Source organism: Ranitomeya imitator, chromosome 7 (genome assembly GCF_032444005.1).
Source record: "Ranitomeya imitator isolate aRanImi1 chromosome 7, aRanImi1.pri, whole genome shotgun sequence".
NCBI lineage: Eukaryota > Metazoa > Chordata > Amphibia > Anura > Dendrobatidae > Ranitomeya > Ranitomeya imitator.
Window position 1 is genome coordinate 198,657,693 of NC_091288.1, and position 13,211 is coordinate 198,670,903.

At 55.9% G+C, this 13,211-nt stretch overlaps 1 protein-coding gene across 1 annotated transcript; it reads left to right on the forward strand.

Moving 5' to 3' along the window:
* Nucleotides 1-3,523: 3,523 nt before the first annotated feature.
* LOC138645974 (histone H1C-like) lies at nucleotides 3,524-4,147 on the forward strand. Its single transcript, XM_069735452.1, has one exon. The coding sequence runs from the start codon at nucleotides 3,524-3,526 to the stop codon at nucleotides 4,145-4,147; it is 624 nt and encodes a 207-aa protein (XP_069591553.1).
* Nucleotides 4,148-13,211: the final 9,064 nt, after the last annotated feature.

Here is a 13,211-nt window from a genome sequence, read left to right on the forward strand (position 1 = left end):
AGTCTTGGAGTTTTTGCATGCGACCATTCCTTAGCAAGTTAGCAAGTTTACCACCGCCCTCCTGGGGAAACCTTTCATTACATGGGGCACCAGAGCCTGTAGGAAGGACACAATTATTGATTATTAACCTTCCATAGCATATCATCCCGCACCACAGCGGAGACACTTGAGGGCACATAGAGGCGGGTTATCATCACTTGTGCCTTCTCCTTAGCTATAGCTCGAAGTATCGGCAATGCTGATGAGAATACTGGGCCCAGCGATCACTTGGCTGGATATGGAAACGTGGAGAGGAAAAACGAGGATGATGACAGGGATTACAGCAGCACCGCACGTACAGATGGCGGTGCCTGGAAAATCTAGTACATCTGCCTCATTTTGGAGAGGTGCACTGCTGACATGAAGGATTGATCATCTCTCCCTGGAAGAGAGAAGGAGAGAGAGAGATAAAGACAAAGAGAGAGAGAGTGAACGAGAGAGAATGAGAAAGAAGGAGAGAGAGAGAGAGAGAAAGCAAAGGAGAAAGAAAGAGAGATAAAGACAAAGAGAAAGAAAGAGGGAGATAAGTAGAGAGAGAAGAAATAGAGATGAAGAAAGAGACAAGGAGAGAGAAAGATAGAGATAAAGTGAGAAAAAAGAGAAAGAGAAAGCAAGAGAAAGAGAGGGTGAGAGAGAAATAGAAAGGGGAAAAGGGTAAGAGTGAGAGAAAGATTTAGAGAAAGAAAAGAGAAAGAAAGAGAGGAGATAAATCTTTCTTAGAAATTGGCGCCTGAGTAGCAGTTGGATGGCCAGGAGGGCTTCTGGGTCCCAGTAGGGCACTGTAGTAAAAAAAGAAAAACACAGGTTGGATCCACTACAAATTACAGCACAAAAGGCATTTCCGCAGTGAAATCTGCAGCAGAAAAGTACCATAAACTTCCGCATCAGTAGCAATCTGCATCGTGCATTTCTTCCCCCCATAAGGTTGCTTTGACGTCCTGCAGCAGTGACCGGGGAGTTTCGTGTACATGATCGCTGTTTTTCGGAAGGGGACATTTTATGTTATCCAAATCCATCTTCTGTATGACACCAGTGGCCCAATCTGGTGGGCGACCCTGCCGGCCCCAGCACCGTCCCCGCCTGCCATTTGCTTCTCTTTTATCGTGTGCTCCAGCCAGTCTCTTCCATGCTGTTCGGAGGGATCAGTGTCCCCATTACACAGTTTGGGCTTCACAGCAAGAAGGATTTCACAAAACTTTAATGCCACTGGCCGGTCACAGTCACACAGACAAGTCAATAAGGCCGGAAAAAGCCCGACTCATTCACATGTAACCAGAGCGTCGGAGATGGAACCTGAGCTTCTGCTAGATGGCAGCCCTATAGTGTAAGGGCACGTTAGGGACGGTCCCATCTCCAATGTTTGGGACATATAGGAATGTGCCAGGTCCACTGCGTTCACCTTCACCTCCCAATCCAAGTCACTGCACGTCATCTCCAAAATCTGGGACAGCACGGTGTCCGAGTCTTGGAGTTTTTGCATGCGACCATTCCTTAGCAAGTCATTAAACATCTTTACCACCGCCCTCCTGGGGAAACCTTTCATTCCATGGGGCACCAGAGCCTGTAGGAAGGACACAATTATTGATTATTAACCTTCCATAGCATATCATCCCGCACCACAGCGGAGACACTTGAGGGCACATAGAGGCGGGTTATCATCACTTGTGCCTTCTCCTTTGCTACAGCTCGAAGTATCGGCAATGCTGATGAGAATACTGGGCCCAGCGATCACTTGGCTGGATATGGAAACGTGGAGAGGAAAAACGAGGATGATGACAGGGATTACAGCAGCACCCCACGTGCAGATGGCGGTGCCTAGAAAATCTAGTACATCTGCCTCATTTTGGAGAGGTGCACTGCTGACATGAAGGATTGATAATCTCTCCCTGAGAGAGAGAAAGAGAGAGATAAAGTGAAAGAGAGAGAATGAGAAAGAAGGAGATAGAGAGAAAGAAAGGGAGAAAGAGAGAGAGAGAGACAAAGAGACATAAAGAGAGAGAGAGAGAAGTAGAGAGAAGAGAGATAAAGAAAGAGAGAAGGAGAGAGATAGATATAAAGTAAGAAAAAGAGAAAGCAAGGGAAAGAGAGGGAGAGAGAGAAATAGAAAGGAAGAAAGAGTAAGAGTGAGAGAAAGATTTAGAGAAAAAAGAAGAGAGAAAGAAAGAGAGGAGAGCGAAGAGAGAAAGGAGAGAAGGAAATAATGAAAGAGAGGAGAGAGAAATAGAGATTAAGAAAGAGGGAGAGAGAGAGAAAGAAGAAGAGAGGGGAGACTGCTCTATATACTGTACACTCTGGTCTATAAATTGTACACACTGCTGTATATACTTTACACACTGCTCTATATACTGTACACACTGCTGTATGTACTGTACACACTGGCTCTATATACTGTGCACACTGCTGTATATACTGTGTACTCTGCTGTATATACTGTGTACTCTGCTGTATATACTGTACACTCTGCTGTATATACTGTACCCTCTCCTCTAGTATCAGTGACACTTATTACACTGCTGATCTGGGCTGTGCAGATGTGATGTTGTGCACTATATATACTATGTACAGCTGTGTTCTCTGTGTAGACGCTGGATTTTGTGTCTCCGCTTTTCTCCCAATATTCCCCTTTTACACAATAGTGGGGGTCACATAAATCCATTAATATTTCAGTTTTCTCCCCGGAGATGTTTATGTGTTTGGTTGGGGAGTCGCAGTGTGCAGCTGTCGCCTCATCAGAGCTCTTCGCACCATGACAGGCCGCAGCGGTCACAGCTTCACACTGGGTAAGACACGATATCAGGCAGGTGATTGCAATCAGCCACCGATGTGGATCATCTACTGGTGTGGAACACGTGTCCCCCCAATCCTCTGCACATACGGGGTACAGTGACACCACAGGTCAGGGAGGTGGCAGTCAGCGGAGGCCGTCGCCTGTGTTACCCTTCTGGGTTGTCAGCAGCTCCAGCTCGTCCCCACATCGTACAATCAGCTTCCTGTGCGATAGACATAGGAGTAAAGATCCCTGTGATGGTGACAGGAGCCGGGAATAGGAGGAACGAGCTCCCGCAGCAGATTTATCTCCCCGGATACACAGTGATGTGCAGATCGGGAGGACGGCGGCGATGATCCCGGGATTTCCTCTCCGCTCTTTCCCGGCATCTCTGCTAGTGACGGCTACAAATGGCCGGTGGAGATGTTGGAGAAGGGGAGGCGACGGAGGAATCGCGCTCTGCTGTCCGGTGTTAGCCGGTAAAGGGCTTTTATCCCGGGCAGGGAAGCACAAGGGGAGAGCGGAGCTTCACTCGGACTCAGCTGGGAGGGGGCGGGGCCTGTGTCCAGTGTCAGCCAATAGAAGCTCAGGACGGTGCTGCTCAGCAGCCAATCAGTGCGCAGTAAGCCTGTACATATAACAGGCGCCTCCAGCTCCGGCCTCAGTGCTTTCCTTCCTATCAGGAAATATTTTCATTTTGTATTTCCGCAGCACATGATGGCAGAGACCGCGCCAGCCGCCGCTCCCCCTCCCGCAGAACCGGCCGCCAAATCCAAGAAGCAGCCGAAGAAATCTGCTGCCAAGAAGAGCAATAAACCCTCCGGCCCCAGCGTCTCCGAGCTGATCGTGAAAGCCGTGTCCGCCTCCAAGGAGCGCAGCGGGGTGTCTCTGGCCGCCCTGAAGAAGGCTCTGTCTGCTGGAGGATACGATGTAGAGAAGAACAACAGCCGCCTGAAGCTGGCCGTCAGGTCTCTGGTCACCAAGGGCGCCCTCCTCCAGGTGAAGGGCAGCGGCGCCTCCGGGTCCTTTAAGCTGAACAAGAAGCAGGAGACGAAGGACAAAGTGGCCAAGACGAAGCCAGCAGCTGCGGCCAAACCTAAGAAACCCGCTGCTGCCAAGAAAGCCGCCAAATCTCCGAAGAAGCCCAAGAAGGCTCCGACTGCGGCCAAGAAGAGCCCGAAAAAGGCCAAGAAGCCCGCAGCGGCCAAGAGCCCCAAGAAGCCGAAAGCCGCTCCCAAGCCCAAGAAGGTGACGAAGAGTCCGGCGAAGAAGGCGGCCAAACCCGCCAAGAGTCCGGCTAAGAAGGCTGCGAAAGCCAAGAAGCCCGCGGCTAAGAAATAAGCTGCAGCCCCTGTTCTGTTACCACAAAGGCTCTTATAAGAGCCACCACCTCCTCCCCGCAGAGCTGTATGATCAGTGCCACCACCTCCTCCCCGCAGAGCTGTATGATCATAGCCACCCTCTCCTCCCTGCAGAGCTGTATGATCAGAGAAATCACCTCCTCCCCGCAGAGCTGTATGATCAGAGCCACCATCTCCTCCCCGCAGAGCTGTATGATCAGTGCCACCACTTCCTCCCCGCAGAGCTGTATGATCAGAGCCACCACCTCCTCCCCGCAGAGATGTATGATCAGAGCCACCACCTCCTCCCCGCAGAGATGTATGATCAGAGCCACCACCTCCTCCCTGCAGAGCTGTATGATCAGAGAAATCACCTCCTCCCCGCAGAGCTGTATGATCAGTGCCACCACCTCCTCCCCGCAGAGCTGTATGATCAGTGCCACCTCCTCCTCCCCGCAGAGCTGTATGATCAGTGCCACCACCTCCTCCCCGCAGAGCTGTATGATCAGTGCCACCACCTCCTCCCCGCAGAGCTGTATGATCAGTGCCACCACCTCCTCCCCGCAGAGCTGTATGATCAGTGCCACCTCCTCCTCCCCGCAGAGCTGTATGATCAGAGCCACCACCTCTTCCCTGCAGAGCTGTATGATCAGAGAAATCACCTCCTCCCCGCACAGCTGTATGATCAATACCACCACCTCCTCCCCGCAGAGCTGTATGATCAGAGCCACCACCTCCTCCCCGCAGGGCTGTATGATCAGTGCCACCACCTCCTCCCCGCACAGCTGTATGATCAGTGCCACCAACTCCTCCCCGCAGAGCTGCATGATCAGAGCCACCACCTCCTCCCCGCAGAGCTGTATGATCAGAGCCACCACCTCCTCCCCGCAGAGCTGTATGATCAGTGCCACCACCTCCTCCCCGCAGAGCTGTATCATCAGTGCCACCACCTACTCCTCCCTGCAGAGCTGTATGATCAGAGAAATCACCTCCACCCCGCAGAGCTGTATGATCAGTGCCACCACCTCCTCCCCGCAGAGCTGTATCATCAGTGCCACCACCTACTCCTCCCTGCAGAGCTGTATGATCAGAGAAATCACCTCCACCCCGCAGAGCTGTATGATCAGTGCCACCACCTTCTCCCCCGCAGAGCTGTATGATCAGAGCCACCACTTCCTCCCCGCAGAGCTGTATAATCAGTGCCACCACCTCCACCCCGCAGAGCTGTATGATCAGAGAAATCACCTCCACCCCGCAGAGCTGTATGATCAGAGCCACCACCTCCTCCCCGCAGAGCTGTATGATCAGAGCCAACACCCTCTCCCCGCAGAGCTGTATAATCAGTGCCACCACCTCCTCCCCGCAGAGCTGTATGATCAGTGCCACCACCCTCTCCCCGCAGAGCTGTATAATCAGTGCCACCACCTCCTCCCCGCAGAGCTGTATGATCAGTATGATCAGAGCTGTATGATCAGAGAAATCACCTCCTCCCCGCACAGCTGTATGATCAGTACCACCACCTCCTCCCCGCAGAGCTGTATGATCAGAGCCACCACCTCCTCCCCGCAGAGCTGTATGATCAGAGCCACCACTTCCTCCCCGCAGAGCTGTATAATCAGTGCCACCACCTCCACCCCGCAGAGCTGTATGATCAGAGAAATCACCTCCACCCCGCAGAGCTGTATGATCAGAGCCACCACCTCCTCCCCGCAGAGCTGTATGATCAGAGCCACCACCCTCTCCCCGCAGAGCTGTATAATCAGTGCCACTACCTCCTCCCCGCAGAGCTGTATGATCAGTGCCACCACCTCCTCACCGCAGAGCTGTATGATCAGTGCCACCACCTCCTCCCCGCAGAGCTGTATGATCAGTGCCACCTCCTCCTCCCCGCAGAGCTGTATGATCAGTGCCACCTCCTCCTCCCCGCAGAGCTGTATGATCAGAGCCACCACCTCCTCCCTGCAGAGCTGTATGATCAGAGAAATCACCTCCTCCCCGCACAGCTGTATGATCAGTACCACCACCTCCTCCCCGCAGAGCTGTATGATCAGAGCCACCACCTCCTCCCCGCAGAGCTGTATGATCAGAGCCACCACCTCCTCCCCGCAGAGCTGTATGATCAGAGCCACCTCCTCCTCCCCGCAGAGCTGTATGATCAGTGCCACCACCTCCTCCCCGCAGAGCTGTATGATCAGTGTCACCACCTCCTCCCCGCAGAGCTGTATGATCAGTGCCACCACCTCCTCCCCGCAGAGCTGTATGATCAGTGCCACCTCCTCCTCCCCGCAGAGCTGTATGATCAGAGCCACCACCTCCTCCCCGCAGAGCTGTATGATCAGAGCCACCACCTCCTCCCTGCAGAGCTGTATGATCAGAGAAATCACCTCCTCCCCGCAGAGCTGTATGATCAGTGCCACCACCTCCTCCCCGCAGAGCTGTATCATCAGTGCCACCACCTACTCCTCCCTGCAGAGCTGTATGATCAGAGAAATCACCTCCACCCCGCAGAGCTGTATGATCAGTGCCACCACCTTCTCCCCCGCAGAGCTGTATGATCAGAGCCACCACTTCCTCCCCGCAGAGCTGTATAATCAGTGCCACCACCTCCACCCCGCAGAGCTGTATGATCAGAGAAATCACCTCCACCCCGCAGAGCTGTATGATCAGAGCCACCACCTCCTCCCCGCAGAGCTGTATGATCAGAGCCACCACCCTCTCCCCGCAGAGCTGTATAATCAGTGCCACCACCTCCTCCCCGCAGAGCTGTATGATCAGTGCCACCACCCTCTCCCCGCAGAGCTGTATAATCAGTGCCACCACCTCCTCCCCGCAGAGCTGTATGATCAGTATGATCAGAGCTGTATGATCAGAGAAATCACCTCCTCCCCGCACAGCTGTATGATCAGTACCACCACCTCCTCCCCGCAGAGCTGTATGATCAGAGCCACCACCTCCTCCCCGCAGAGCTGTATGATCAGAGCCACCACTTCCTCCCCGCAGAGCTGTATAATCAGTGCCACCACCTCCACCCCGCAGAGCTGTATGATCAGAGAAATCACCTCCACCCCGCAGAGCTGTATGATCAGAGCCACCACCTCCTCCCCGCAGAGCTGTATGATCAGAGCCACCACCCTCTCCCCGCAGAGCTGTATAATCAGTGCCACCACCTCCTCCCCGCAGAGCTGTATGATCAGTGCCACCACTTCCTCACCGCAGAGCTGTATGATCAGTGCCACCACCTCCTCCCCGCAGAGCTGTATGATCAGTGCCACCTCCTCCTCCCCGCAGAGCTGTATGATCAGTGCCACCTCCTCCTCCCCGCAGAGCTGTATGATCAGAGCCACCACCTCCTCCCTGCAGAGCTGTATGATCAGAGAAATCACCTCCTCCCCGCACAGCTGTATGATCAGTACCACCACCTCCTCCCCGCAGAGCTGTATGATCAGAGCCACCACCTCCTCCCCGCAGAGCTGTATGATCAGAGCCACCACCTCCTCCCCGCAGAGCTGTATGATCAGAGCCACCTCCTCCTCCCCGCAGAGCTGTATGATCAGTGCCACCACCTCCTCCCCGCAGAGCTGTATGATCAGTGCCACCACCTCCTCCCCGCAGAGCTGTATGATCAGTGCCACCACCTCCTCCCCGCAGAGCTGTATGATCAGTGCCACCTCCTCCTCCCCGCAGAGCTGTATGATCAGAGCCACCACCTCCTCCCCGCAGAGCTGTATGATCAGAGCCACCACCTCCTCCCTGCAGAGCTGTATGATCAGAGAAATCACCTCCTCCCCGCACAGCTGTATGATCAGTACCACCACCTCCTCCCCGCAGAGCTGTATGATCAGAGCCACCACCTCCTCCCCGCAGAGCTGTATGATCAGAGCCACCACCTCCTCCCTGCAGAGCTGTATGATCAGAGAAATCACCTCCTCCCCGCAGAGCTGTATGATCAGTGCCACCACCTCCTCCCCGCAGAGCTGTATGATCAGTGCCACCACCTCCTCCCCGCAGAGCTGTATGATCAGTGCCACCACCTCCTCCCCGCAGAGCTGTATGATCAGTGCCACCACCTCCTCCCCGCAGAGCTGTATGATCAGTGCCACCTCCTCCTCCCCGCAGAGCTGCATGATCAGTGCCACCACCTCCTCCCCGCAGAGCTGTATGATCAGTGCCACCACCTCCTCCCCGCAGAGCTGTATGATCAGTGCCATCACCTCCTCCCCGCAGAGCTGTATGATCAGTGCCACCTCAACCTCCCCGCAGAGCTGTATGATCAGAGCCACCACCTCCTCCCTGCAGAGCTGTATGATCAGAGAAATCACCTCCTCCCCGCACAGCTGTATGATCAGTGCCACCACCTCCTCCCCGCAGAGCTGCATGATCAGAGCCACCACCTCCTCTCCGCAGAGCTGTATGATCAGAGCCACCACCTCCTCCCTGCAGAGCTGTGTGATCAGAGAAATCACCTCCTCCCCGGAGAGCCGTATGATCAGTGCCACCACCTTCTCCCCGCAGAGCTGTATGATCAGAGCCACCACATTCTCCTCGCAGAGCTGTAGGATTAGAGCCATCACCTCCTCCCCGCAGAGCTGTATGATCAGTGCCACCACCCTCTCCCCGCAGAGCTGTATGATCAGAGCCACCACCTACTCCCCTCAGACCTGTATGATCAGAGCCATAACCTCCTCCTCCCTGCAGAGCTGTATGATCAGAGAAATCACCTCCTCCCCGGAGAGCTGTATGATCAGTGCCAACACCTTCTCCCCGCAGAGCTGTATGATCAGTGCCATCACCTCCTCCCTGCAGAGCTGTATGATCAGTGCCACCACCTCCTCCACGCAGAGCTGTACGATCAGTGCCACCACCTCCTCCCCGCAGAGCTGTATGATCAGTGCCACCACTTCCTCCCCGCAGAGCTGTATGATCAGTGCCACCACCTCCTCCCCGCAGAGCTGTATGATCAGTGCCACCACCTCCTCCCCGCAGAGCTGTATGATCAGTGCCACCTCCTCCTCCCCGCAGAGCTGTATGATCAGTGCCACCACCTCCTCCCCGCAGAGCTGTATCATCAGTGCCACCACCTACTCCTCCCTGCAGAGCTGTCTGATCAGAGAAATCACCTCCACCCCGCAGAGCTGTATGATCAGTGCCACCACCTTCTCCCCCGCAGAGCTGTATGATCAGTGCCACCACCTCCTCCCCGCAGAGCTGTATGATCAGAGCCACCACCTCCTCCCTGCAGAGCTGTATGATCAGAGAAATCACCTCCTCCCCGCACAGCTGTATGATCAGTGCCACCACCTCCTCCCCGCAGAGCTGTATGATCAGTGCCACCACCTCCTCCCCGCACAGCTGTATGATCAGTGCCACCACCTCCTCCCCGCAGAGCTGCATGATCAGAGCCACCACCTCCTCCCCGCAGAGCTGTATGATCAGAGCCACCACCTCCTCCCTGCAGAGCTGTATGATCAGAGAAATCACCTCCTCCCCGGAGAGCCGTATGATCAGTGCCACCACCTTCTCCCCGCAGAGCTGTATGATCAGTGCCACCACCTCCTCCCCGCAGAGCTGTATGATCAGTGCCACCACCTCCTCCCCGCAGAGCTGTATGATCAGTGCCACCACCTCCTCCCCGCAGAGCTGTATGATCAGTGCCACCTCCTCCTCCCCGCAGAGCTGTATGATCAGAGCCACCACCTCCTCCCTGCAGAGCTGTATGATCAGAGAAATCACCTCCTCCCCGCACAGCTGTATGATCAGTGCCACCACCTCCTCCCCGCAGAGCTGTATGATCAGTGCCACCACCTCCTCCCCGCAGAGCTGTATGATCAGTGCCACCTCCTCCTCCCCGCAGAGCTGTATGATCAGAGCCACCACCTCCTCCCCGCAGAGCTGTATGATCAGTGCCACCACCTCCTCCCCGCAGAGCTGTATCATCAGTGCCACCACCTACTCCTCCCTGCAGAGCTGTATGATCAGAGAAATCACCTCCACCCCGCAGAGCTGTATGATCAGTGCCACCACCTCCTCCCCGCAGAGCTGTATGATCAGAGAAATCACCTCCACCCCGCAGAGCTGTATGATCAGTGCCACCACCTTCTCCCCCGCAGAGCTGTATGATCAGAGCCACCACTTCCTCCCCGCAGAGCTGTATGATCAGTGCCACCTCCTCCTCCCCGCAGAGCTGTATGATCAGAGCCACCACCTCCTCCCTGCAGAGCTGTATGATCAGAGAAATCACCTCCTCCCCGCACAGCTGTATGATCAGTGCCACCACCTCCTCCCCGCAGAGCTGTATGATCAGTGCCACCACCTCCTCCCCGCAGAGCTGTATGATCAGAGAAATCACCTCCACCCCGCAGAGCTGTATGATCAGTGCCACCACCTCCTCCCCGCAGAGCTGTATGATCAGAGAAATCACCTCCACCCCGCAGAGCTGTATGATCAGTGCCACCACCTTCTCCCCCGCAGAGCTGTATGATCAGAGCCACCACTTCCTCCCCGCAGAGCTGTATGATCAGTGCCACCTCCTCCTCCCCGCAGAGCTGTATGATCAGAGCCACCACCTCCTCCCTGCAGAGCTGTATGATCAGAGAAATCACCTCCTCCCCGCACAGCTGTATGATCAGTGCCACCACCTCCTCCCCGCAGAGCTGTATGATCAGTGCCACCACCTCCTCCCCGCAGAGCTGTATGATCAGTGCCACCTCCTCCTCCCCGCAGAGCTGTATGATCAGAGCCACCACCTCCTCCCCGCAGAGCTGTATGATCAGTGCCACCACCTCCTCCCCGCAGAGCTGTATGATCAGTGCCACCACCTCCTCCCCGCAGAGCTGTATGATCAGTGCCACCTCCTCCTCCCCGCAGAGCTGTATGATCAGAGCCACCACCTCCTCCCCGCAGAGCTGTATGATCAGAGCCACCACCTCCTCCCTGCAGAGCTGTATGATCAGAGAAATCACCTCCTCCCCGCACAGCTGTATGATCAGTACCACCACCTCCTCCCCGCAGAGCTGTATGATCAGAGCCACCACCTCCTCCCCGCAGAGCTGTATGATCAGAGCCACCACCTCCTCCCTGCAGAGCTGTATGATCAGAGAAATCACCTCCTCCCCGCAGAGCTGTATGATCAGTGCCACCACCTCCTCCCCGCAGAGCTGTATGATCAGTGCCACCACCTCCTCCCCGCAGAGCTGTATGATCAGTGCCACCACCTCCTCCCCGCAGAGCTGTATGATCAGTGCCACCACCTCCTCCCCGCAGAGCTGTATGATCAGTGCCACCTCCTCCTCCCCGCAGAGCTGCATGATCAGTGCCACCACCTCCTCCCCGCAGAGCTGTATGATCAGTGCCACCACCTCCTCCCCGCAGAGCTGTATGATCAGTGCCATCACCTCCTCCCCGCAGAGCTGTATGATCAGTGCCACCTCAACCTCCCCGCAGAGCTGTATGATCAGAGCCACCACCTCCTCCCTGCAGAGCTGTATGATCAGAGAAATCACCTCCTCCCCGCACAGCTGTATGATCAGTGCCACCACCTCCTCCCCGCAGAGCTGCATGATCAGAGCCACCACCTCCTCTCCGCAGAGCTGTATGATCAGAGCCACCACCTCCTCCCTGCAGAGCTGTGTGATCAGAGAAATCACCTCCTCCCCGGAGAGCCGTATGATCAGTGCCACCACCTTCTCCCCGCAGAGCTGTATGATCAGAGCCACCACATTCTCCTCGCAGAGCTGTAGGATTAGAGCCATCACCTCCTCCCCGCAGAGCTGTATGATCAGTGCCACCACCCTCTCCCCGCAGAGCTGTATGATCAGAGCCACCACCTACTCCCCTCAGACCTGTATGATCAGAGCCATAACCTCCTCCTCCCTGCAGAGCTGTATGATCAGAGAAATCACCTCCTCCCCGGAGAGCTGTATGATCAGTGCCAACACCTTCTCCCCGCAGAGCTGTATGATCAGTGCCATCACCTCCTCCCTGCAGAGCTGTATGATCAGTGCCACCACCTCCTCCACGCAGAGCTGTACGATCAGTGCCACCACCTCCTCCCCGCAGAGCTGTATGATCAGTGCCACCACTTCCTCCCCGCAGAGCTGTATGATCAGTGCCACCACCTCCTCCCCGCAGAGCTGTATGATCAGTGCCACCACCTCCTCCCCGCAGAGCTGTATGATCAGTGCCACCTCCTCCTCCCCGCAGAGCTGTATGATCAGTGCCACCACCTCCTCCCCGCAGAGCTGTATCATCAGTGCCACCACCTACTCCTCCCTGCAGAGCTGTCTGATCAGAGAAATCACCTCCACCCCGCAGAGCTGTATGATCAGTGCCACCACCTTCTCCCCCGCAGAGCTGTATGATCAGTGCCACCACCTCCTCCCCGCAGAGCTGTATGATCAGAGCCACCACCTCCTCCCTGCAGAGCTGTATGATCAGAGAAATCACCTCCTCCCCGCACAGCTGTATGATCAGTGCCACCACCTCCTCCCCGCAGAGCTGTATGATCAGTGCCACCACCTCCTCCCCGCACAGCTGTATGATCAGTGCCACCACCTCCTCCCCGCAGAGCTGCATGATCAGAGCCACCACCTCCTCCCCGCAGAGCTGTATGATCAGAGCCACCACCTCCTCCCTGCAGAGCTGTATGATCAGAGAAATCACCTCCTCCCCGGAGAGCCGTATGATCAGTGCCACCACCTTCTCCCCGCAGAGCTGTATGATCAGTGCCACCACCTCCTCCCCGCAGAGCTGTATGATCAGTGCCACCACCTCCTCCCCGCAGAGCTGTATGATCAGTGCCACCACCTCCTCCCCGCAGAGCTGTATGATCAGTGCCACCTCCTCCTCCCCGCAGAGCTGTATGATCAGAGCCACCACCTCCTCCCTGCAGAGCTGTATGATCAGAGAAATCACCTCCTCCCCGCACAGCTGTATGATCAGTGCCACCACCTCCTCCCCGCAGAGCTGTATGATCAGTGCCACCACCTCCTCCCCGCAGAGCTGTATGATCAGTGCCACCTCCTCCTCCCCGCAGAGCTGTATGATCAGAGCCACCACCTCCTCCCCGC

What these genes read in the sequence shown, in the direction of transcription:
- LOC138645974 (XM_069735452.1), top strand. Translation starts at nt 3,524, where the DNA reads ATGGCAGAGACCGCGCCAGCCGCCGCTCCCCCTCCCGCAGAACCGGCC.